At 55.2% G+C, this 26,193-nt stretch overlaps 1 protein-coding gene and 1 long non-coding RNA gene across 9 annotated transcripts; both read right to left on the bottom strand.

Annotated features, from left to right (window-relative positions):
• Positions 1-8,853, bottom strand: LOC125965332 (uncharacterized). The gene is made up of 2 exons (XR_007479085.1): positions 7,809-8,853; positions 1-465 (listed from the first exon to the last, which is right to left on the bottom strand). It is a non-coding gene; the product is annotated as an uncharacterized LOC125965332 (long non-coding RNA).
• A 9,118-nt stretch (positions 8,854-17,971) lies between these two features.
• On the bottom strand, positions 17,972-26,004 carry ZNF467 (zinc finger protein 467). 8 transcript variants are annotated; one of them, XM_049714583.1, is made up of 6 exons: positions 25,863-26,004; positions 24,204-24,334; positions 23,819-23,894; positions 23,224-23,340; positions 22,298-22,411; positions 17,972-19,856 (listed from the first exon to the last, which is right to left on the bottom strand). In XM_049714583.1, exons 3-6 carry the CDS (start codon positions 23,850-23,852, stop codon positions 18,349-18,351), a joined length of 1,773 nt encoding a protein of 590 aa, XP_049570540.1. In that variant the 5' UTR covers positions 23,853-23,894; positions 24,204-24,334; positions 25,863-26,004; the 3' UTR covers positions 17,972-18,348. The 8 variants fall into 8 exon arrangements, with proteins under 8 accessions (XP_049570540.1, XP_049570542.1, XP_049570541.1 ...); XM_049714585.1 differs by lacking the exon at positions 24,204-24,334 and adding an exon at positions 22,546-22,651 and having other exon boundaries at positions 25,863-26,002; XM_049714584.1 differs by lacking the exon at positions 24,204-24,334 and having other exon boundaries at positions 22,298-22,478; positions 25,863-26,002.
• Between the last annotated feature and the right edge of the window lie 189 nt (positions 26,005-26,193).

The following is a 26,193-nucleotide window of genomic DNA, read 5'->3' as shown; positions in this document are numbered from 1 at the left end:
CCCCTCCGCCCCCACGTTAAGAGGCTGGTCACACATTATTACAGGAAAGAAGTTAGAAACATTCTATCCTAGTCCTGGAGCATCTGTGTCCACTTGGCTCAGACACTCCCTCCTCTCCACTCCCAACGTTGTAAATGCTTCTGGCTTGGTGGTGAGCTGGTCTTTAAGGTGACGAAGGACAAGACCCTAGAGAAGCAGACCTGGGCACACACTGGGGTCAGGTCGGGGCCCACTTGCACAGATTCTATTGGTCTGGAGTGAGGCCCGGCCCTGTGTCACCTATATATTGACTTTCAGGTGGTTGTGAGCAGAAAAGGAGGCTCTTCTTAGCCTGGGACGCCTCTCACCATCCATCACATTGCACAGAGACCACTTTCTCTGTCAAACCGAGGCAGAGTGGCTGCATTTCTGAATTCCAGTTAAGGAGGCAATTGCTGGGCTTCAGTTCCAGGGCCTCGGCGCCACCTGCAGGGCAGGACAAGCAATTACAGATCAAAGCTGCAACCCGTGTGGTCCGAGGGCTGAAAGGAAGGCTGAGAAGCCACGAATAGGCCCCTTTTATTCCTAAACAACTGGAAGGACCCTCAAAGCTTCCACTGTGCAGCACCTGAGGTCATCCTGTGTGGGCGTCCTGGATGTGGGGTGAGCCCATATCTTACTGTCGCCAGGTTTCTCTCCCTAAAGCAGAGCTTGCTGGGGGCGGGGAGTGGGGTCAGCATCCTTCAGAGACTCCCCGTGGGCGGCAGAATCAGGTCCCTCAGCTTACCCCGGCGTCCAGAGCCTTCCACGGGCTGGCCTCGACTTAGCTGAACAATCTTATCACGCACTGACTTCTCTCACAGAACTTACACTTCAGCCCGGCTCCTCACGCATACCTGAGCCCAAACATTCACTTCCTTGCTGTTCCCCCCGCCAGAAATACCCTTTCTCAGTTTTCACATTTTATTGGGCAAAGTCCATTCTATTAGCAAAGCCCAAAGTTGGTACCTCCACCACGTTTCCTGCAGCCAGAAGTGAGTCTATCCTAAGTGTTTCCATGTGACTATGTGGGTTGTTTCACATTAGAGTTCTAATCACTGGACAATATTTCATGCAGCTGAGGCACCATCGTTTATTTGGACGTATTTTCACTGTTCGGTGTTTGGCTTGCAGTGCCCACGGCTTTTCTCCTGTTTTGAAATCCCCTAAAATAGGATCACTGAGTATGTATTTTAAGGCTCTGGACAGGGAAAGGCAAATGGTTTCTGAAAGACATTTAGCATTAACAATACATATCTGTATCAATTTTACCAATATATATCATGTAGTGGAATTGATATGTTTCCGTTTAATTTGAAACCTACAGAAAATGTGAGAGAATGGTGCTACAGACAGCCAAGCACGCGTCCCCTAGGATTCACCAGTTGTTAATATTTAGCCATAGTTGCTTTACCTCTCTCTCGCCATATGTATAGACATTTTTTCTTTTTTGCTGAACCATTTGTAAGTATACTACAGACATCATGGCATTCCTCTCTGAAATAGTTCATCATATATATCCTAAGAGCAATCTCCTACATAATCATACTACTACAGCCCCCAAGAAATTTAACTTTGACATAATAATATCATTGCATAATGCAGTCTACATTCAAATTTCCCCAATTGTCCCAATAATGATTTACAATTTATTTTTGTCCAAGATTCAACTAAATGTTATGCATTGCATTTGGCTGACACATCTCTCATCTCCTTTAATCTAGAACCGCCCCTACCCTTTTTTCTTCCATGACATTGACAATTCTTTTTTTTTAATGAATGTACTTGATTTACAATGTTGTGTTAATTTCAGATGTACAGCAAAGTGATTCAGTTTTGTGTGTATATATGTATATATATATACATTATATATATATATATTTTTCAGATTCTTTTCCATTATAGGTTGTCACAAGATATTGAATATAGTTTCCTGTGCTATGCAGTAGGTCCTTGTTGTTTATCTGTTTTATATATAGTAGTGTGTATCTGCTTATCCCAAACTCCTAATTTATCCCTCTCCCACCACTTCCCCTTTGGTAAGATTTCTATCTCTGTGAGTCTGTTTCTGTTTTGCAAATAAGTTCATTTGTATCATTTTTTTTTAGATACCACAGATAAGTGATATCATATGGTATTTGTCTTTCTCTCTCTGACTTCTCTTAGTATGATAATCTCTAGCTCCATCCATCTTGCTGCAAATGGTATCATTTCATTCTTTTTTATGGCTGAGTAATATTCCATTGTGTATATATACCCCATCTTCTTTATCCATTCATCTGTTGATGGACATTTCGGTTGCTTCCATGTCTTGGCTATTGTAAATAGTGCTGCTATGAACATAGGGAGTGCATGTATCTTTTTGAATTAGAGTTTTCTCCAGATATATGCCCAGGAGCGGGATTGCTGGATCCTATGGTAACTCTATTTTTAGTTTTTTAAGGACACTGACAGTTCTTAATATGTCAGAGCGGTTGTCCTGTACAACACCCCATTGTCTGGTTTGGACTCATTGTTTCTTATGACTGGATTCAGGTTCAAGGCTCTCATCAAGACTAGGGGATGCTGAGCGCCTCTCACTGCTTCACTGCGTCAGGCAGTTCAGGGTCCCCAGGTCCAGGGAAAACATGAGGGAAGGAGAGGCGTCTGCCAGGAACTATGATTTCCAGCCTGCACAGCGCACCTCGCTCATGGCTGAGGGGACGTGGGACGTCGAGTCTCCTCCCTGACCCTGGGGAAAGGGATGGAAATCCAAGCAGAGGGGCCGGTGAGGATTCCATAGCCTTTGTCCAAGTCCCTGCCCCCAGGAAGGGAGAGAGGGGACAGCCTGGGGATAGGGGCCTCAAGCGGCCTCAGGGGTGAGGTGGCCATGGACCACTGCGGAGTTGGCGATGGCTTGGCTACTGGTCCTCATGCTGCTGACCCCACCGGGCCCCGTCAGCATCCTCAGCTGTGTGGGGTGAGCTGGGCGAGCGGCAGCCTCTGTGTCCACAGCCAGCGCAGTAGCAGGAAGGGAGCCTCAGCCGCCCCCTCCGGCGCTCTCCCGCGTGCAAGTCAGGTGACCTACTGTTTACCCACGGCTGACACTTGGTGAGCTCGTCCCTCAGCGCCCACGTGGTGCCCAGCACAGGCGAAGTGCCCGGGCCTTGTTAGGTGTGACCACTCAGAGGGCCTCCTCTTGAGACTGGAAAAGGGAAATTTTAGACAAAATAAAAGAAATCTCCCTGCAGTGGAAGGTGGGGTTTAGACTCTTAATGTTCTCTGGTATCTTAGAGATCCTGAAACTAGTGCTGTCAGACCTGACTGCCCCTCAGGGCAACGTGGGCGGCTGTCCTGCACCCACTCCCGGGACGCTCTGGCACCGCCACTGAGCCGGTGTCCGGCCCCGGGTCTGCGAGGTTGGACCCCTCATCTCCTCGGGCCCCGTTGCTCGCTCATCCTCACACAGGAGGCCCTGGTCTCCGAGGTGGACAGACGAGCCCGACTGCAGACTGATTACATGACATGCGCTTGATGAAAAGCAGCTCTGTTTTGGGGATGAGACTTCATGCTATCAGCGCTATGAGAGAGGGCTGAGCGGGGGAGAGAGAGAGAGGTGGAGAGACGCCCACACCAAGAGGGACATCGCAGTGTCAGAGTACTTAGACGGTACATGAACTTGGACCTTGGACGGTGTGACCTACAGTCAGTGCCCCTCACGTGAGCTACATCCCCCAAACTTACACATATTTCTAACAGGCAACTTTTCTCCTAAAATCCATCCCATTCTCTTTACTCTCTCATTACCACGGTTCTTCACTTAGGACCTTGCCACTTTTGCTGTGACTGCTGTTTATAGAGCCGTCCCGGTACATGGAGGAGAATATTCTAGAACACTCATGCAGGAGGCTTTCCCTCCTCTCTGCTGAGCAATTGCGAAGGTGACGCCTGTGAGCTAGTGTTTAAGACAAACAAAAACGACCTGATGCTAACGTTCACCTACAAAAATCTAAACAGGGCTTCTCTGGTGGCGCAGTGGTTGAGAGTCCGCCTGCCAATGCAGGGGACATGGGTTCGTGCCCCAGTTCAGGAAGATCCCACATGCCGCGGAGCGGCTGGGCCCGTGAGCCATGGCCGCTGAGCCTGCGCGTCCGGAGCCTGTGCTCCGCAACGGGAGAGGCCGCGTCAGTGAGAGGCCTGCATACCGCCAAAAAAAAAAAAAAAAAAAAAATGGTGTAAAGAAGAAAATAAAAATACCCCACAATAGCTCACATTATTAAGTGCTAGTAAATGTGCCCGTCACCACAACAAACTTTACCTAATTTAATCCTCCAATCACCCCCCGCTGAGGAGGGGACTGAGGCTCAGAGAGAGTGAAAGCTTTGCCTGCAGTCACACAGCGAGTAAAAGTGGTGGATTCAGAATAAAAACCTACCTCCGCCGGGTTTCCAGCCAGAACGTCTCACCTGCTATGCCAGGGCTCTCGGCTTTTGTATGTTTGAGGCACACTTTCAGCCGGAATTCTGACACCCACTTGAAGGGATTTTAAGATCTGAAACAACGTTACACAAGTCTGGGGAAAAACGCATAATCCCAATGACATTTTACCAAAGTCTCCAAGAGTCCATAAAAGGATTCAGCTGTAACGCGATTTACTTGGTGGCCTTGTCTTTGTGTGTTGCTGTTGAAATATAATGATTCCTCGCTGAGCCCACATTCTAATTTAGACCCTGTATTCTCTGGGAATGTGTCTTTGGCGCTGGCCTGACCTTCGTCTGCAGCATTTACTTGTCACTCGCCCCAGCTCTTTTCCATCACCAACCCAGTGCCCCGCTCCCTTTCCCCTACTGACCAGTTAATCCAGCTTTCCACACAGAAGGTGCCTATTGCGGTGCCTTCTCTCAGGTTAGGAGCTCTCAGCCATCCCTAACCTCCCCTTGCTGGTCTGCGAATTGCTCCCCCTCAAGATGCTCTCTCCCTTCCCCAAGGAAGGAGGCGCAGAATCCTAAGAAGATGAATGTGCCCTAAGCCACTCCCACTTGCCCAGGCCTTGGGCGTCTGCTGACTGACTCAGCCCTCCCACCCCACTCCCGGCTCCTGGGGGCCCTTCCTACCCCCATCAGCATCAATAAAAGCTCCTGTCTCCGATGGGGAAAAAGAAGAGCAACGCTGGTTACCACTCGCTGAGCACTTACTATGTGCCGCTCACAGCCGTGACACTCTGTAAGAACCGCGGTTGGAAAGATCAGAAAATAGTCCTTCCCTGGGTGAGTTTTATGCAATAAGATTCAATGTGTCTTTCAGTAACGTGAGCTAATTTTAGACCCAGAATTCGCCAGGCCCTGTGCTCCATCATGTCATTATTCTACACTAGTTCATTTCGTCCAGTGAAGCGTCACTTCATCCTCATCGTGCCGAGGGGAAATGGATGCTTAGAACAGTGAGTCACCTGCTCCGCCGTGTGAGCGAAAGGGCCGCGCTGGTGCCAGACAAGTTCCCCCCGGGGTCCTCTCTTCCCAGTCGTACTGGAGGTACATTGAATCCCATCCATGTAAGAGTGCAGAGTCCTCTTGTCACGCTCCTGCCAGGGGCTTCCTCTTCCTTCACGGGCCCCACTCCAGGGAACGTGTTCCTCCTCTTCCATTTCTTGCTCGATGCTGCTGGAGCCCAGTCCATCAGAACTCATCTTTCCAAGTCTAGAGGGAAGGCTGCCTCACCAGCACGGGTCTCCCACGTTTGCCTGGAAACGGCTCCAGGTGGTCCAGGAAGAGTGGCATCCCTAGCGGCAGGCGTTGGCCCCGGGGCCTCAGTTATCACTTCTGCCCCTGTGGCATCATGGCTGGTTTGGTCTGGAGGATGATTCTGGAAAACAGGCTGATGAATACGACCTTGAAGGGCCACTGCTCCCGCCTTCTTTTCCTTTAGCGGTCAGGAATGCAACGATGCTCGGCATAGTGGCACCACCGGGGATGGTTACCACCTGGATGTCGGGCAAGGTGAGTTGTTAATAACCTTGACCCCAGCTGGAAACTTGCAAGTGTCAGACTCTGACAGCCCGTTGGAGGCCTGCACTGAACTGGGCTCCCTTTGAGCAGGGGTCTTAGGCCCTTCCACTGCTGATTCACCTGGAGGAATGGGGAGGGGCAAGTCTCCATCTTCTGAGAATCAGTGGTTAAGCAGAGAAGGAGTGGATGTTTTCACGGATCTGGGCTTTTCTCTTCCGCTGAACACCACGAGAATGGACTCTCTGGACCACAGTTCCGGCTCCCACCGCTGATGGAGGGGGCGCTGGGCTCCAGCCTCCTTCAGCCTGTGGGGAAAAGCCAGGGGCCAGGAGAGCCATTCTTTCAACGGGAAACCAGGTCAGCTGGGTCCTCTGGTGGTGGGAGAAGAATAAGGGATTCCAGGAAGGGAAGGAGATCTGGCCAAGGGGCTTGAGGACCTACGTCATGTTTTTAATACTGTTTGTGTAAGTCAAGGGTAGAATGTCAGGAATCTTGTGATCGCAAGGTCGGAAGCCCAACTCAACTAACCAAGATGTAAAGGGAAATGTATTGACTCATTGAATTCCCGGGAAAGGGTGTCAGATGGGTCCTTCTGGAGGCAGGTAGAGGTAGGGGGTAAGAGATATATTGGGAGGTGATTCCTGTGAAAGATTAAAAAAGGGAGAAAACAGTCTTAGGCACAATGTGGATCTGACACCTCAGAAAGGAAAGTTGGGAGGAAGCAGAGTCGTGCAGGTGGGACTTCAAACCGCGAGGCAGAGAGTCTCGGCTGACCCACAGGGCGCTGCGGAGCAGAGATCCACGGTGGGCAGGGGTAGCCAGGCCTGAGTTCCAGCCGCACTCCGGGCTGGCTAGGGACTTCCTGGGGAGGGCTTGGTCTCGGCTCACAAGCTGAGGTGGACTCTGCAGGCCGACCGTGCCCCACTCACCCACAGCGGAATGGAGTTGGTTTGGAAGGGAAACCCAAGCGGCGCATCTCTGTGGCTGCCTCAGAAAGCCAGGAATGCCATTTGGCCTCGGGAATGTCAAGAATCTATGGTTCTTATATGGTTCATCTGATGCCAAGACTCTCTCCATCTCTCACCCCTGCTTTTCTCTGTGGTCAGCTCCATTCGCCTTCCCCGAAGACTAGCCTCGTCCGCATGATAAGAAATACGGCCTACAAAAGATTCCGACTTTGACAAGTACGGCCTTTGCTCCCCGGGAGGGTCTGACTCACACAGTCTCTGATGCAAAGCTCAGTGCCCTGCAAAGGGCCCCAGCTGGCCCAGCCGCTGTTGGGTTCTCACCTGGACGACTGGCCAGTAGGGAGGGCAGGACCTTGCGAGCACGTGGCAGCCTCACCCGGCCACATCGGTGAAGCAGGAAGAATAAGGGGGAAGTTTTCCCGGAAGGACAGCTGTGCTGGATGAAGAAGAACCAGACGTCTATTCCGAGCAGCCTGCACATCTATCTGGCCTCCACTTCCCCCCACCCCCGCCTTACCTTCGCACCCTCTCAATCTACTTTCCGCCCCACCACTCTGCCGAAGCAGCTTTCTAAGCAACCGCCAACGATTTCAGAGTTAACCAGCCTGATGGTCCTGGAGGAACTGTCAGTATAAGAGTTGGCACGGGGCTGGATCTGGTCGCAGCGCCCCCGCGGCAGACGCCTCTTGGGCTTGTCTGTCCAGCCTGGGGGCTCACGGCCACCCCTCTCCCTGGGAATTTCCATCTCTCCCATAAACAGGGCAGAACACAGCACTCGTACTACAACCAGGTGACCTCAGCCTCCTGGTCACGGCTGACCAAACCTGGCTAAACTTACCTTGAGCTTAGACCGTCCAATGTTCTCCTCTGGGAATTTGGAACTGAGAAAGTCGGTCGGTCATTTGACTGACGGTGACAGTGGGAACTTGGAGATGCAGAGGCTGAGGAGAGGCCGCTTTCACAGGCCACGTGAATAAAGCCTCAGGAAAGCTGGAGTAGGAGAGGAGGGGCCAGGCCGACAGCTGGCACCAACCACCAGACTTGTGAACGGGGCCAGCTGGGACCGTCCAGGCCCTGTTGAGCCCCAAAGCCACAAGACGGCAGTGGCATGAAGGACCCCAGGTGGGGCGGGCCCAAAACCTCTTCTCAGGGCCCCGCCCAAGTTGCTAACCCGCAGAACTGTGAGCACGGGAGCGGTGCTTGTTTTCAGTATCCGGGTGAAGGTCGCGCAGGAGTGGAACCTGGTCCAGTGGAGAAGGCGGGTCTGACAGAATGGGTTTGAATGGGACGATGGAAGAAAAAATAAAGTTGCTTCTTGCTTGCCAGCCACGCAGTGCGGCTCATTTAATGAACCAGTCACGTTTGCAAAAGGTGGTCCCCACGGTGACACTGGATAGGTCCTCAATTCTTCCCAGGAATTCTCAAGTACCTACTTGACTTCAGATAGTCAATCCGAGTTTTGGGGCATCTCCCCTGTCCCGCTCAGCAATGGTTCCCCAAACAACCACTTTCACGGAGCCGTTGAAAGCTCGGAAGATTGCTCTCTAAACCCTGACGGGTAGTGGCTAGCACTGGCCCCAGGAGGAGAGGAAGAGCCTGTGACCTTGACTGGGAATAGAAGTGGGGGTGAGGGGTGAGGACGGCTGCTTTGTTTCCTTCCTGAAACAAAGCACAACAAAGCCAGATGAGGCAGGGGTGTGCCGGCAGCTGCAGCTGCGAAATGAAAAGCCCGGGTCAGACTGTTCACGGGGAGGGGGTACCCCATGGGCAGGGAGGCACTGGGCTTCCTGGTTCCCGCCCAGCTAGGCCCTCCCGGGGGTGAACTCCAGCCCCCAGGCCCAGCCAGGTTGGGGGGCTTACGTCTGGGCCCAGAGGTGAAGGTGTGTGGGTCCTTTGGCTAATTATGATTCCTGATCTGGTCCGAGCCCTTCAGCTCACTTAGCTGTGGGTTTGACTACCCGACCCTCCCAAGCCTGCTGAACAGGAAGGGGGTTGCAGAGCCCGGGTGTTTCCTCCGGCCCCATCGCAGTTTCCAAATTGCCTTTAGGCTCCTCCTGTGGCCGGGGCAGCCTAGGGAGAAGATCACACGGAGAGCGTGTCAGCAGGGCCTGCCCTGGCCAGACCGAGGATTCTGTCTTCCCTTCTCTCCCACCCTCAGTCCCGGGCTGGGGGCCTCTCTCCCTTTCCAGGCCTCTGTTCTTTCACGTGCAGGATGAGAGGTTAAAATTTCAGAGCTTCAGAGACTCTGAAGGCCATGGGTGGGCTTGGGGTCGGGGTGGAGCGGTCCACGCGCCCTCTGAAATTATACGCAAACTGTCGTTTCTCTGCACGTTTTTCTGGGGATCGTTTCAAACGTCTTACCAACCTGCTTGGTGGTCCACAGAAGTTTAGGGACCGCTGGTCTAGGAAATTCCCAGGCCCCTCCAACACCAATGTTCTTGCTTTCCCTTTGCGTCCGCTCCCCCAAGTGAGGCTCTTGCCTCTTCTGGGTCTGTGTGTTTGTCTTCTCATCTGGTAACGTAGGTATAGGTGTATCTGGAGGAAACACAAATAAAGACCATATGTTACATCTGGCTGTTAAAACGGGGGAGACGTAAAGTATGTGAGATATACCTGACATCTAACTCTGAGAGTTGCACCTGAGCAGTCCATTCGGCCGTAAGCATTCTGGCGGGGGGGGGGGGGGGGGGGGGAATGGGGGTGGGGGGGGGGAGGGATGGATCGCTGAATTTTATTCTCTCTCCAGGATTTATGCTTCGGCCATTACCGTGACTTAGCCCGAAGCTTTGACTCTGAAAAGGTGGACTGTAGGCGCCAAGGCTCTCAGGAGGGGAGAGATGGGTGGGCTCCTCTTCCAGCTACACAGTTCAACTAGCACCCAGGGAACTGGGTCCTAGGAGTCCACACGGTACACAAGACGCCCGACCTGGAGCTGCCCCCAGTCTGCCTGGGGAGACGAGGCCCTCACATCCCTGAGAGCTCAACTGTTCTAAACCTCAGTTTCCTTACCTGCGAAATGAGGATAACCCAAGGGCACTTTGGAGAATTAACTAAGAGCCTAGGTCACGCTAAGCGCTCAGTGAGTTTTAGGTATTTGGAAACACAATGCTGCAGATAGCATCAGATGCGGCCTTGAGTACCTAAAGGAGGAGATCCCTGAGGCCGGGCCCTCGGGAAAGACCACCGCCCCACCCGAGGAGGAGGCCTCCATCTGGGCTTGAAGAAGAGGTAGGATTTAAAAGGGAAGTGGAACCTACATGGGAAAAGAATCTAAAAGATTGGATATACATATGTGTAAAACTCATTCACTTTGCTGTACAGCAAAATGTAACACAACATTGTAAATCAACTATACTCCAATAAAAATAAAAAATAAAATAAAATTGAAGTATAGTTGATTTACAATGTTGTGTTCATTTCTGCTGTGCATATAAATAAGTAAATAAATACCTTTTTAAAAGATAAATAAATAAAAGGGACGTTGAGCTGGGTGGGCTCATGATGGGGAAACCAAGAGAGGCAAAGAGGGGAGGTGGGACAGACTCGGCAAGATGAGGGCGAAAGAGCAAAAGATCAATTGAGGTTGGGGAGGGTTTTTACCCAGGAGGTTTGGGAAATAAGTTAAAAAAGGTTTGTTGGGGCCAACTGCAGAGGGCTTTGAATTAAAACCCCAAATATTTATTGAGTGCTGGCTGGGGGACGGGAGCCAGGCTGGATGCCAGGGAAGCTCGCAACCCACAGAGGAAGACGGACGCATCCGCAGCTGACCTAAGGCAATGCACCAACTGCTGCGAATTCGGATACGCCTCGTGAAGAAGGTGCGCTTAAACTGTAGGAAATGAATGAAAGTTTTAGGCTGGGGCATAACAAGCTAAAAGCAAGACCCCCCCCTACCAGCTGGAGGATACATTGGAAAGTGGGAGGAGCTGGAGGCCAAACGATGGGAGGAGGTAACAGTAGTCCAGGTGGTCGGCAAGCCTGGGCTTGGGCAGCCGCGCAGCGAGGACCAGTCAGCGTGGGGAGCACAAGTGCGCCGCGGATGCCCGGGCTCGCGTCCCGGAGGAGACGATCCGAGGACCAGCTAGTCGGAGAGAGTTTGCCTCATCCACCCAAACACAGCCCTTCTGGGGGGAAGCTGGGCCACAGGGCCGAGTCTCAGGGGCCCTGAAAGCCCTCCAGGGAAACCTTGAGCGGAGCAACTCAGTGAGGGAAGGGAGCTGCCTGTCCGGGCTATAGGGGAGCCCAGGTCTGGCATCTGGAGAGCCTAAAGCAGAATCCGCTTGAAATGCCCCTAATGACCTTATGTAATGATGTTACATAAGCCTATGGTGTAAATCCAGGCCCTGGTATTGACCAAGAGCGTCCCTGCCATGAGGCTGACCTCCTCCTAGCCCGGGGCTCTGTTCTCTGTCAGGTAGTTGGGGAAGTGTTTCCGGCAATGCCCTGTCGTGAGGACCCCCAGCTTCTCTACCACCTGAGGCCACAGCACAGCGCTCTGCAGCCTTTCCCCAAATTACTGCTCCCGGGAGAGGATAGGATGTCACCCATCTGCAACAGAGTAGTCACCCCTGATTGTGAAATCCAGACTTGTCTCTGGTTAACAAGATACCAATAAGGTAGAGTCGTTTGTTTCTCCCACCCTAAGGTGGGGTGAAGCTCTCCACCAGGTCCTCGGAATTACTTTCCTCCCGAAGGGCATCTGCCGTGCTGTGACCACACTATGCCAGGTCCCACCACAACTCCGAGGAGGGTTTTTGAGTCTCCTGGGGCAGAAAAAATGTTCACTATTGCAGACCAATTCATCCCGCTTCAGTCTGCCCATCCTCTCTCCCTCCAGATGCTGTGCAAAAGCCCCACCCCCACCCCAGCGCAGCCCATTTCTCTGAACTGCACCCCCTGCCCTTCAAACCCACTTACCCCTCAAGGCACACTCAGCCCCATGCCGTTCCTCCATCTTAGGTCTCCCCACAAATAAACCCTAGAATAGGCACGTGCATGCGTGCGTGCAAACACACACGCGCACACACACATACACACACACACATACACACACACACGCAGTTTTCAGAGACACTAAACACAACAGTCACGTTTGAATGAAGATAGCTCAGTTCTCAGCTGCTCCTACAGTCTCCTAAAAGTCAGCTGTGCTCTTTCTTTGTTTACAGTCATGTCAAAGCTACTTTACTGTTTTAGAAGTAAGAAAATACCAATTTAAAACATTACTGTAGAAGAAAGGAACACGAAGAGACATTTCTGTTACTATCGCTGAGCTTTTTTGAACACTCTGATGTTTCTCCAGAGCTAGTTTCCCAGCCTGTCACGTGGAAGGCAAGAGCTCTGGGGAGCACAAGTCGAGTCTGATCAGAGCTGTGCCGCTCGAGCCCCCTTCCCTGCGGGGTGGAGCCAGTCATCCCCTCCCAGCACCGGGAGCCTGCATTTCAGTCTGTCCTCCTCCAGGGTTGACACAGTATCTCTGTGAAGTTCCCTGCGATGGGTTGAAACGTGTCCCCTAAACAGACAGGCTGAAGTCCTCACCGTGGGACCTGGGACTGTGACCTTATCTGGAAATTGGGTCCCTACAGATGCAGTCAAGTTAAAATGAGGTCACTGGGGCGGCTGTAGTCCAATATGACTGGGTCCTTCTAAGAAGAGAAGAGGGGCTTCCCTGGTGGCACAGTGGTTGAGAATCTGCCTGCTAATGCAGGGGACACGGGTTCGAGCCCTGGTCTGGGAGGATCCCACGTGCCGCGGAGCAACTGGGCCCGTGAGCCATGGCCGCTGAGCCTGCGGGTCCAGAGCCTGTGCTCCGCAACAAGAGAGACCGCGGGATTGAGAGGCCCGCGCACCGCAATGAAGAGTGGCCCCCGCTTGCCACAACTAGAGAAAGCCCTCGCACAGAAACGAAGACCCAACACAGCAAAAATAAATAAATAAATAAATAATAAACTCCTACCCCCAACATCTAAAAAAAAAAAAAAAAAGAAGAGACACAGAGACAGACACACACACACAGGAAAGGCCATGTGAGCACAGGAGGCAGTGGTTGGACGGACGAGGCTACAAGTCAAGAATCGCAAGCGTTGCCAGCAACCCCAGAAGCTGGGAGGGAGGCCTGGAACAGACCCACCCCAGAACCTTCGGAGGGAACGTGGCCCCGCCCACACCTTGATTTTGGACTTCTGGCCTCCAGAACTGAGAGGATAAATGTCTGCTGCTTTCCATCCTCCTTGTGTGGTGCTTTGTTCCAGGGCCCCTAGGAAACAAACACAGCGCCTTTGGTGAAGGAGTCCCGCAGCACAGACCCGGGCTGTTCAGCCCCCTACCCCGCCGACCCCCGTGTGTGCAGGGGAGAGGCCTGCGGGGCAGGGAAGACAGGCAGGCAACAGCCAGGCGATTCTCAGATACTGGGGCCCAGAGACGGGTTGCGCTGGGCGGTGTCACTCAAGCCTGTGATACAGGCTGTTGTCCCAGTTACAAGCCAGTTACATCCGACAGCCACCCTTCCCTACCGACTCCCATATCCCCGCCTCAGGGTGACTCCATAATTCACCATCACTTCTGGAAAGGGAACATTCTGCAACCAATACACGAGCTTGCTTTCAGTTGCTTCCTGCTTTTTCTCAGGGGTCTGCCCCCTGGAAGTGTGGTTTGCTGCCTTGGGCCCAGGGGCAGGAACCCCTTTCCCTCTCCCTGGATACAGACACTCCTTAATACGGTGAGTGAATGTGACCACAGCACCCGGCTGGCTGAGAGCCCAGTCCGAGGAGCTGAGATCTCAGCAAGTCACCCCACCTTCCAGAGACCCCTCCCGACCCTCCACGTGCACTTCACTGCTGTTCACCCCTATCCCATGGCCCTTCGCATGCTTCCCTTCCACACTGATCACTAGATCCATCCACTGAGCCCCTGAGGACCAGGAACGTTGAGGGTCCTCTCTGCAAAGACACCGAGCTTGGTGTTTAACTATACAGGCTCTAGGGAAACGCAAGGCAAAACCACAAAGAGGGCTTCCCTGGTGGTGCAGTGGTTGAGAGTCCGCCTGCCGATGCAGGGGACACGGGTTCGTGCCCCGGTCCGGGAAGATCCCACATGCCGCGAGCGGCTGGGCCCCGTGAGCCATAGCCGCTGAGCCTGCGTGTCCAGAGCCTGTGTTCCACAACGGGAGAGGCCATAGCGGTGAGAGGCCCGCGTACTGCAAAAAAAAGAACCACAAAGAGAGATCACCGCACACGTGTTAGAATGGCTACTATCAAAAGAACAGAAAACAACCAGGGTTGGCGAGGAAAAATGGAACCCTTCTGCACTGTTGGTGGGAACGTAAAATGTGCTTTTTTAAAGTACAGCCTCTAGGATCAGACCACTGGGTTGCTTTCATCACATATGCTGTGTGACTTGTGCAAGTAACCTGGACTCTCTGAGCTTCTTTTACCTCATCAGAAAAGCTTGACCAAGGACAACGATGCCCACTCATAGGGTGGCGGAAAGAAAAAGAGAGCAACGCTTGTAAAGCCCTTAATTTGTAGTGTACTTAGCACAGAGTATTGGACACATTTTAGTTTATAACTACTATTACTATTCCCAGCATCGAACAGTGTCAGACACACAAGCAGGTACTCTATACATGTTTGTTCAATGAATGAAGGAAGGAAGGAATGACCTTGTTCAAATGGCCTAATTGCTCTGTGCTCAGTTTCCACATCTATAAAGTGGGGATAATAATGGTAGTTATTGTGAGTTTTGGCTATGTTAATATATATGTAAAGAACTCAGGTCGGGCCCCGGCACATAGCAAGTATTAGGTAAATATTAGCTACCATTACGATTAGCGGTAATCACAACAACCCCTTTTCATACTGCCTACCCTGTCCCTCATCCCTCGATAGTTTCTTCCGGGGTGGCTGACACAGGGAGGTGTTGTGCTGGGACCAGCTCGGTGAAGGGCTATGGGAGAAGGGAGTCCTGAATGTTCGATGCCTCGCTGGCAGAGGACCTGGAACAGGGCGCCCTGGAGATGTGAGTTCTCTCTGCACTGGCCCTGAGCTGGGTGACCTGTTCTTATCTCAAACTGTGTGCAGATACCTGATCCCCTGCAGCCCGGCGCCTCAACATAAGGTTTAGCACTTAAGGGTTCCCAGTTCCTCCTGGTTCCTCCCACCTCCTCTCGGTCTCTTCCAGTTGTAGCCGCCTTCCGGACTCACCAGGACTCTCCTCCTGGCAAAGCCATCCCTGACTGTTCCAGCCCAGGCCCTCCCCCTTCTCTGAACTCCTCCAATACCTATATCTTGAAGAATAGAATAGAACACCTGGGCCCAGACCACCACATACGATGGTCCAGGTGTTTTATGAAACTCAAGCCTGTCTCCCTTCTAAGGTTTAGGTTTGTGAGTCAGAGATCTTGGCTTTTTCTTCTTCGGAGTGTCCCAGAGCACCCAGCGCTCTGGGCCCCAAAGCAACCAGCTGCTTGTCTTATATCTGGACTGTAGATGCCACAACGACAAGATCTTCTGTTCAATTCGCTACAACGTTTACGCAAGGCTGGTTGGACTCCAAAGCTCACCCGTCCTTCTGGGTGGAGGATTGCAATGCCTGTCTCCCTGCCTTCTGAGCTAGCCGGCCGAGCAGGGGGAACATCTGGAATCTTTCTGACTCAAGATTCGCAGGGATGTCCGGCAGGTCACTCTAACTGGCATGTTCTCGTCCAACCCTGCAGATGGAGAGGAAGGAGATACAGGAGGAGGCCACTCGGAAAGTTCTTTGTCTTACTAATTATGTGATAGGTAGACTCACTAAAGCCTGGATTAAGGCTCTAAGTCTACCGACTTCATTCTGCTCTGATTCCATCGCTGCCAAGCAGCCTCTTTATCACTAACTTAGTTGCCCGAGCATAGTGTTACCTAGAAGAAAAATAGGAACATTTAGAGCATCTGGGTATTTTCTGATACAAGGCGTGCCGGCTGTGGGGTTTACAGCGATCTCCTCCTTTTTGAAAGTTCGAATTACGCCACTTCACTTTTATGAAAGACCTACGTTAGTACCTGCTTCCGCTAACTGCAAGGAATCTGAAGAGGAGTTTTGCTTTTATGAAAAGTGAAAATAGCATCTAGCATTTGTTTTGCCCTTATAGAGGCAGCGTACCCCAGGCAGTGAGAGAGACCCTGCAAAGCTCCTTCCTGGGAACCACACTCAGCATGCCAGCATCAAGCCGCCATAGCTTTGAACTGTGTCCGTGAGCATCTGTGCTTCTTCTCTATCTGTTCTGTGCGTCCATTAGCAAGATGTGTCCAAAAGTGATTGCTTCTCCACTTTACGACGTTTCAGCTTATGGAAGGTTTCATAGGGACGCCCTACTTTAGGATAGCTGGGGAAACCTGTATTTGAAACACACCAGGCTGGCTCCTTCGCTGACCATTTCCCCTCCTTCTCAAAGTGGAAAGGCAACAACTTAGGAATGGAGCACGTGTGTGCTTTGGGTGCCAGTTCATTGGTGTGGGTGCTTGAAGGAGCCAGCTAAGCCGTGGGGATGCCCGAAGCAGGCAAGAGGCACTGTCCTCTGTTCACTACTGTCCTCTGTTCACTACTGTGCTCTGTTCACTACTGTGCTCTGACTCAGAAGGGCCGCCTGGCTCTTCGTCTTTTCCGCCTCCCCCAGCACACTGGTCATCACCAGAATGGCTGTGGGACTGGGTCCCACCTAAGATTTCCCAGGTCTTGCATATTCAGACCAGTTGGACTTATAAGACTGGGATAGGAAGGAGGTGGGAACCCAGGAAAAGGACCAGGAGGAGGGGCTACCCACTTGCTCTTTGCTCCCATCCTTCAGGGCTCACTTTACAGGTGTCCTCATCCCGGGAACCTCCTTTGACTTTTCCTGAATTTGGGACGCCACTCCCAAAGCCCTCTGTGCTGGCCCTCAGCCCGCACTCCTCACGTTTCCTGCAAGTTCTGTGAGGGCAGGGTCCTGTCTGTCTTGCTTACTATTGTTTCCCAGTGCCTAGCGCAGGGCTAGGGTTCTTTTTGGTGATAGTGCCATTAGAATTGGGAAAAAAGCCTCAGCCCTCATCAACACCAGCAATCTTTTTTTTTTTTTTTTTTTTTTTGCGGTACGCGGGCCTCTCACTGTTGTGGCCTCTCCCGTTGCGGAGCACGGGCTCCGGACGCGCAGGCCCAGCAGCCATGGCTCACGGGCCCAGCCGCTCCACGGCACGTGGGATCTTCCCGGACTGGGGCACAAACCCGTGTCCCCTGCATCGGCAGGCGGACTCCCAACCACTGCGCCACCAGGGAAGCCCCAGCAATATTATTTTAATGAGAAAGCAGAGGCCCAGGAAAATGAGGACTCTGCCGCAAGTCCTAAAAGAGGCTGAGGAAGGGTCAAAGGTAAGACTTCTGACTCCAAGTCCAACACGTTCCCCCATCATCCCACCCCTCTCAGTCACTCCCAGCCAGCCCAGCTCTCCTGCCAGTCTAGGCTGGGGAAGCACAGCTACAGAAACGTCTGCACCCATGGTAAAGAGAGAACCTATGGGAAAGTGTGATGCGAAAGCAACCTTCATCTGTCACTAACATCCTTCCTCCTGCTGCCAGGCAGAGTGGCAGGTGGGGCTGCTGTTCTGAGATCCCCTTGGGAGAGCTGCAAACAGAGGCAGAGCCCTGGAGCTCCAGAGCCCTTGGCGGCACGCCGTCCCCATAGGAATGGCCAGGGGCACACTGTCCCCTCTCTTTGCATTCCCTACAGTTCTAGCCTTTGACACCTGGCATGAGAAATGTATATTGATGTTTCTTCCTTGTCAATTTGAGCTAAAGGCAGGGAGCAAGATGGTGATTTAGCAATTAGCTGGATCACATTTTGATTTGATAAAGGCCATTACCGGCAGTTGGCTAAATTTAACTCACGCAGGATAGGAAGGGAAGGGGTATCTGTGTGTGGATTAAGGTGGGTGAGTGGATGAGAAAAGTCTGGAGTTCCATCCCCCCAACTCATTTCACAGCCCCAGATCCTTCAGATTGTAATTTTAATGAAACTTTCAGTACACAGATCACCATTCTTTCCCTCCCTCCTAGAGGTTCCTGACTCAGTCTTTGGTCAGGAGTGGTCCGGGAAATGTCTGCTTTCCGATGGGGTCTCTGGGTGGGAGATTTCCAGGAACTCAGGCCTTAACTGTTCCTTAGCAAGGATTCACTCTCAGCACTGTTTTTGTCCCAGAATGTCAAAGCCGGTTATCCAGACTTCTCCCCAGCAAGACAGAGAGGGAAGGAAAATGGCCAGAGGCTGTCCAGGCCGTTGTGCTCCTCCGCCCAGGAGATGTCGTCGGGCATGGGTCTCTGGAACCAGGGAACAAAAGAAGGCAAAGGCAGGGTCCGGCCTAGAACGAGGCTCAGAAAAAGAGCGGGGATGCCACCACCTCGGTGGGAGTGGGCCAGACGGGAGCCAAGAGGTCAGATTCGGAGGTCGGGTGGGCGGCGCCGCCGCCGTGGATGCGCTGGTGTCGCGCCAGGTGGGTCTTGCGGCTGAAGCTCTTGGCGCACTGAGGGCAGGAGAAGGGGCGGGAACCCGTGTGGACGGCCTGGTGGCGGACCAGGTTGGTTTTGGAGCTGAAGCTGCGGGCGCACACGGCACAGGCGTGGGGCCGACTGCCTGTGTGCACCGCCTGGTGGCGGCCCAGGTGCGACTTGCGGCTGAAGCGGCGGCCGCACTGCGCGCAGGCGAAGGGCCTGGCGCCGCTGTGGGCCCTGGAGTGGGCCACCAGGTTGGGCCGCGAGCCGAAGCGGCGGCCGCACTGCGCGCAGGCGAAGGGCCGTTCGCCCGTGTGCACCCGCCGGTGCCGCGCCAGGTGCTGCCCGTGGGCGAAGCCGCGCCCGCAGTCTGGGCAGAGGAAGGACCGCTGGCTCGCGGGAGCGCCCGGGGGCGCCGGTGTGCTTCGGGGCGCGCAGGCCGAGGGCTCGGTGGCAGCGGCGGGGTCCACGGTGGCGCCCAGTGTGCACTCGTCGCACCCGAAAGGGCGCCCCTCGTCACGGTGCAGACGCTGGTGCATGGCGAGGTTCTTCTTCCAGCCGAAGCTCAGGCCGCAGTCGGAGCAGGAGAAAGGCTTGGGCCCGGGAGGGGACGGAGTGGGGGACGGGGCAGGGGACGTGGGCGAGGCGGACGCGTCGGGGGAGGATGGGGCGCGGCCGGCCGCCTCGTGGACCCTCTGGTGCCGCACCAGGTGTTGCTTGTGCGTGAAGCTGCGCGCGCACTGCGCGCACTGGTAGGGCCTCTCGCCCGTGTGGATGCGCTGGTGGCGGATCAGGTGCGTCTTCTTGCGAAAGCGCTTCTCGCACTCGGGGCAGGGGAAGGGCCGCTCGCCCGTGTGCGTCTTCTGGTGCGAGCCCAGGTGTATCTTCTGGCTGAAGCGCTTGCCGCACTCTGCGCACGGGAAGGGCCGCTCGCCCGTGTGCGTGCGCAGGTGGCGGGTCAGGTGGGCCTTCTTGCTGAAGCGCTTGCCGCACTCGGAGCACGGGAAGGGCCGCTCGCCGCGGTGGCTGCGCTGGTGCAGCAGCATGTGCGCGCGCTGCGTGAAGCTGCGGCCGCAGTCCGGGCAGGCGCAAGGGCCCTCGCCGCGGTGCAGCCTCTGGTGCAGCCGCAGGGTCAGCTGGTCGCGGAAGCGGCGCTCACACTCCCCGCAGCCGTAGGGCTTCTCCGAGGTCGGAACCCACCCCGCCAGCGCGAGCCCGCCCAGTGCCCCTGGGGCCCCCGGCTCCAGCTTATAGGCGGCGGCCAGAGGCCCCAGGTCAGGTGCGGGAAGGGGGCTGGGGAGTAATGACAGATGCTGGGGCCATTCCACCTCCTCTCCTGCCTCGTGATCTTCCGCCTCCACCTTCACCTGCCGAATCATCCACTCCTCCCCTGAAAGATCAAAACAAGGCGAGTCTGTTAAGCCCCACATTTATTCATGCGCCGTTTATCTGCCAATACGACCACCACTTCCTGGAGCCCTGAAGTCTAGCTTCTGCTCTTTCCACTGGAAATTCCCGGGAATGACCAAACCCAAAGATCACTGAAAGTCTTCCTCGCGGGCTCTGCTGCGGGGACGCTTTCGCCCCGGTTTGCCGGCCTCCCTGCCTCTGGACTAGCCTCCCCTTACTCTCCCTCAAGGTTCAGTCCTCAGGTTCCTGTCCTGGCTCATATGTCCACGTGGCCCCCCAGATCTTTCTGTTCTGGAACCTCAACCTCTCATCCCCAGTTGAGCAACTCCCCTGCGTGTCCTGCGAACTGGTTACAGCTCAGCAGGCTTACCGCCAAACACCCCACCTTCCCAGATCTACCCCGCTGATGTCAACAGGAGGTCTACAGCCTCCTTCTCCCAGCGGGCTGGACTTGGAACCTTGACCTTCACCTTTGACGCCCCCCTTGCTCTCTAACTCCTCCCCAGTGGACACTGAGTACCTCTGCGTTCCTTCCTGTGGTTTCTCAAAGTCTCCCCCTGCTCATACACCCTTCGCTGCTGCTTCTAGGGCCAGGTGGGAAATCCCAGTTTAAGAAGAGGATTGAGTTTACAGGACTTGGAGGACCAATAGATGGAGAAGCAGGGAGGGCCCTCTGAGGGAGCAGGTTGGAGATGGGTTCCCCTGGAGCTTTGCCCACTCTTGGGCACTGCAATGGCCCGGCCAAGAGGAAGGAGCTCAGGACCCAGACCGGGAGTGTCCCCTTGGGTTCTCCTCTGCCACTCAGCAGCAGTGTGACCGTGGTTGAGTCACTCAATCTCTTTGAACTAAGTGTGTTTGCTTGCTTAGGCGTAAAGGTTGGACCAGTTCACGGTTCCTAAATCTGGTGCCAGGTCATAATCTCCTGGGCAACTTTCACCAAATGCATCTATGGGAGCCGGGCCCGTGAATCTGTTCTCTTTCTTTCAAGCTCCCAAAGTGATTCTTGTTTGAGAACCTTTGTACCGGCTGATCGGAGGTCCTGTCTGGCTCTAAACGTCTGTAATAGCCTGAGCCTTGGTTACATTCCACGTGCACGATCACAATTAGATTTACTCCTGGTTTCCTTTATCCATCCATCAGTTCCAAACAGCTATTTATCATACTGTGATGTCGCTTTCATTTTCACTGTGCCACTCTTCTACTGAAGAACCACCCATAGCTCCCTATTATTTAGAGGATAAAGTAAGTTCTAGCTGCATCTGAGGCTCACGCCAACCTAGTCCAACTCTCTTAATACTCCCAGGCATAAACCCCTCACTTCAGGCAAGCTGGTCTTCTGTAACCCCAGTCACATGTCAACTTCCCTAGTTCGAAGTCTCTTAGCCTAGAATGTTTTCCCATCCTCTCCCCTCACCCTCATCCAAGCTGGAGTCTACACCTCTCTCAATATGCAGCACAAGTCAACAAAACCTTTGACAGATCCAACGCAGGAGGATCTCATATAAACACTTAAGTGCTGACACTTTCACACTTCCTTGTGACGTGCCTTTATTGTTATTTGTTCTTTTCATTCTTTACTCTGGCTCATATTGGTATCAGATTTCAGTTTCTGGAGGGCAGGCATCTTGTGTTCTGTTTCTTTATGCGCCTAATGAAAATGAGGGTTGCCACCATGTACTGAGTGCCAACTGCAGATGAAGCACTGTATACGCTCTCTCACAAACCTGCACAAAAACCCCTGTGCACAAGTGAGTCTTATTTCTCGTGAACAAGCTGAGGCTCCTCTAGCCTATCCAAGATCGCTCAGGCAAAAATTGTGGAGCAAGGATTCAAACCAGGACTGTGTCACTCTAGAGCCCCTCTCTTCCCGCTCTACCTAACACGGCCTGGACCTAGTGGGCACGAAATAAGCCCTCGTGGCGTAAGTGACATCACTCAGGCAGAAGGGGATAAAGCTGGTGGTAGTGGAAGGAAGTGACGGGTAGGACTGTGGAGAGAACGAACTGTCTGATCGCCTTGCGTATGGGGGAGATGCGTCAAATACAACAGATTCGGAGCATCTGCGTAGCACCGAGATCAGTGGAGATTTGGGGGAAGGAGCGTGTCCGGGGAGAGACAGTGAAAAGGTTGATCAACGCCATGTGTCTTCCTGGGAAGCATACTTCAAGTTGTCAACAGGAATGAACTTTGGGGGAGACAGGCTGGGAAGTTAAGGCTTCTGGAGGATGTTGAGGTGAGAGTGTGTTTCTCTTTGGTGGCCAGCCTCTCTGACTCCTGTTGTCTGTGGATGTAGAATTCCCTCTGCGTGCTGAAGCTCTACAGCAGAAAGGTGCCAGGGCCTGATTCATCTTGGGCTGGTAGGGCCTGGGGGGGCTCCCTCCGCCTGGCCCCCTGGTGGGATGGAGCGCTGGGAAGACTCACCTGGGCAGGAGCCCATGGGCTCAGCCTTCCGTGGTGCACATGCCCGGCCTCCTCTGCAGGGAGCTTCAGCTTGTTCAGTGGGGGCACCTTCCTCTGGTCTGGGGGCCTCGCGCCCTGGCAGAGAACAGGCTACCTCAAGGATGCCGCAGACATCAGAGATGGACAGAGCTCCCCACTGGCGCTAGGAAGCAGGGGATTTTGACACCCCGGTCCCAGCCCCACCGGCAGGATTGCATCCCACATCATACCTGCAGGGGCTGAATTCCCAGCTGCCCCAGGGCAGCCTCAGGCTCCTTCAAGCAGGGCAGCTGCTAAGGCCGTGCAGGTTGCAAGAGCCACAGCTGTGAGGAGTTTCTGGAATATGTGTGTGTAAGATAGTGGAAGCAAGGAAGGGTCCCTGCCCTGAGGCTTACATGAGGCTCCTAGGAGGGGAGATGGGGGACCTCCCAGCCACCAGATGGACTCCAGTTCCAAGGCAAATCATTAGAGGAGATCGGGGTGTCAGGAAGCCAGGTCCACGCCTGCCTTAGGCATCTTCTCCCCGTATCTGCTTAGCTGCCTCCCTCACCTCTTTCCAATCTTACTTTCCCAATGAGGCCTACTTTCACCCCACTATTTAATCCTCCAGCCTGCCCCACCCCTACCTGCAGTGGTCTCAGGCGCCCTCACCCTGCTTTACGCCCCCAAAGCACATAGCCTCTTCTAACACGGGTTATAAGTACACTTATTTCTACATTTGTTGTCTGTTGACCCTCTGCCCTCACTAGGATTAAGCTCCTGGAAGGTAGGGATCTTTGTCTCCTTGGTCACTGAGGTATCCTGAATATCTAGAATAGCATGGAGCACGTAGTAGGTGCTCAATAAACACCCGATGAACAAAGGAAGGAAGACTCCGCCCTGAGCCACCTTCCCTGGTCCCCACTTACCTGAGCATTTGCCCAGCGCTCTCTCTTCCCGGGGAGGGGACATCTGTTCCTGGGCATTCTGGGACTCTTCCCCAGGCTCACTTTGGGGGGCCATCTCCGGCTGTCCCACAGAGAGTCCTGTTACAGGCAAAAGGATGGGTCCAAGTAAAGCACAAAGTACAGAAGAGGTGATCAAAGATGGGGGGGTCTTCCCCTTCCCAGCCCACCCAATGGGTTTTCCCCATGTGCTCAGGAAGGAAGGGTCTCTAACTAGGACAAGGGACAGCCAGGCCCTGCAGTGGCTTGGCCAGGTATCGACCTCAGCCCCTTTGCACTGCGTCAAGGACAGGCGACAGAAGGAAGAGAGAATAGATTTAAATATCCTGCTGTTCTGTGAGTACTAGCACAACCTCCAACATGGACCAGGCATTCTTCCTGATGAAACCGAAAAGGATGCTGCCCTAAAGAAAGGCTCCTCGGGTCTCCAGGGTATCAGGGTGGCAACCTCCTGAGGATGCTCTGCTGTCTGAATTAGGGAAGCAGCAGGCGTAGTATGCTCTTGAATCCTCCTATTCCCCTGCCCCCCATCCAAGTTCCTTCAGTTCTGCCGGCTCACCCAGGGACCTGAGGGCCTCGAAGGTCTCTCTCATGGCAACCCAGGATAACTCCTCCTGGGGATCCGGCCACAGACCCTAAGGAGAAATACAACCTTGTTCAGATTCTTCTCAGCTTCCACCTGGGTCCTGGCTCTGCCCAACCTCTCCCCGTCAGCTATCTCCAGGAGCTCCAAAGGTGATGTCCTCAGGTACAGGTGAGGGAAATGAGGGAACGTGGATTTCAGAAAGCAGAGACCTTTGAAGGTGGACCAAGGCGAAGGCCTTGAAGCCGTTTCCGCAAGCTAAGCTCAGGTCAGCTCTGGAAATCAGCCTGCCACCCTCACCTGCAGGTCTCTCAGAGCCAGCACCGGCCCTTCAGCGCTCCCCACCCCCCAGGGCCCTTGCCTGGGGGTGTCAGGAGTCAATCGATTCTCTGGGGAGAGGGTGGAGGGTGGGAGACCGGAGGGGAGAGCGGGGAACTTCGTCTCCTAGGCCCTCCAGCTGTCATTGCAGGAGCCGGTGAAATAGTAGCCGGCCTAGGGGCGGAGGTGAGTATCACTACTGGGCAACTGGTGGGGAGGCTCTCGGAGGAGGGTCCTCACCGGGGGCAGGAATAACTCTGGCTTCACCTCCCCCAAACCATCGCCCCTCCCCCGCGGGGCTTTCCCAGGCTTGGACACCCGGCCCTCGAGCCGCCTTCGCGGCTCCTCCTCCAGCGGATCCCCTGCCCCTCCCCCAGCAGACTCCCCTCCCCCCCCAGTCTCTGGCAGCCTTCCCTCCACCCTCCCCTCTCCCGCTCCCTCCGCCTTCCGCCCTCTCTCCCCACGGAAGCTGGCTGGCTGTCCAGCCCCGCCCCCTGCCCCGCCCCTCCGGCTCCTCCCCCTGCCCACAGCCTGCCTGCCAACCCCTCTCGGCCCCCTCGGGTCTGCCCTCCGTAGCCACAGCCCCCCTGACCCTCAGCTGGGGCAGCCTCCGCGGCAGAGCTCCCCTCCCCCTCCCCAGGCTCAGGGCCGCCTTTCCCTCCCCTCCCGGTTCTCCCCCGGCTCCTTCCCCCTCCCCGGCCGCAAACCCTCTCCCTTCCTTTCCCCCTCCTCTTTTCCTTCCTCCCCAACACCGCCCTCCTCCTCCCGGCTCTCCCCTCCCCTCTCCCTCTCCTCCCCCACTCTGGTTTCCTTTCCTCTCTTCACCTCAGTTCCCTTCCCCCCCCCCGCTCCCCAGCCCTCCTCCTCCTCTCCCCACACCACCCTCTCCCTCCCTCCATCCTTCCCTCCTGCAGCTCTCCTTCCCCTCCGAGGCCCCGTCTCCCTTCCCCCTCTGCCTCCCCAGCGGGCTCTCGCTTCCCTTCCTTCCTGGTCCCCACTCCCCAGAACTGCTCTTCCCCTCCCCCTTCCAGTCCGCCCCCCCGAGCTCCCGCCTAGTCGCCCGGCCCCCAGCAAGCCTCGGGTCTGAGGCTCAGCGCTCCCTCCGACTGCCCCGCCGGCCCTGCCCCTCCCCGCCCCTGCCTCCCAACCCACCTCCGCGTCCCTCCCCTCCCTCTCCGGGGCTCCGTTCCCCATTTCTGCTCCCCACTGACTTCTCACCCCTCCCAAGGTTTCCTGTCGCCCAGACCCCTCCCACCCCCTTCCCCGCCTCCATCTGTCCCCCGGAGCCCCTCCGCCTGGAGCTCACTACACGTCCCGACGCCCTCCCGGCTCCCGGGCTCACCTGTCAGCGCCCTTCTCGCGCCCCTCCCGAACGCCCGATCCCCGCGCCTCGACTCCCGCCCGTGCCCCTCGGCCCCCTCCCACACTCCCTGCCCCCTCTCCGGAGACGCCCCACTCCCTGCCCTCGGGGGCCTCCCACCCTTTCCCACCTGACTCCCACCCGGACCCCTCTCCCCAGCCCCCGCCCATCCCTCCGGAGGCCGCCTCTCCGCTCTCCTCAAAGCCCTGACCCCCGAGCCGGCCCTCCTCCCCGGTCCCACCCCTCCCTTCTCCGGCCCTCGCCGCTCCTCTGCCCTTGCTCCCCTCCAGCCCCACCCCACCCCTGCTGCGCTCCGGGCGCCCGCACCCCCGGGGCTGTCACCTGCGCCGCACGGGCGGTGGCTGCGAGTGCGGGTGTGGCGGGGAAGCGGCGGAGCGCCCGCCCTGGGCGCCTCCACGGTCTCCCCGCTGCCGCCCGGACCCCGGCGCCCCGGCCTCCTGCCCCCGCGGGCTCGGCTCGCGATGGCGCCCGCCGCCTGCAGTCCGGGTGCGGACTGCCCGGAGACTGACAGACTGACAGCCCCGAAACTTCGCGGGGAGGGGAGAGGAAAAGACGCGGAGGGAGCGGGAGCGGGGAAGCGGCGCCCGGGAGGGGGAGGGGAGCGAGGAGGCGGGAGGGGGCAGCGGGGCAGCCAGTGGGGGAGGTCGGGGAC

The sequence above is a fragment of the Orcinus orca genome, chromosome 9 (genome assembly GCF_937001465.1).
Source record: "Orcinus orca chromosome 9, mOrcOrc1.1, whole genome shotgun sequence".
NCBI classification, from domain to species: domain Eukaryota; kingdom Metazoa; phylum Chordata; class Mammalia; order Artiodactyla; family Delphinidae; genus Orcinus; species Orcinus orca.
This window is presented reverse-complemented; position numbering and strand designations above follow the sequence as displayed.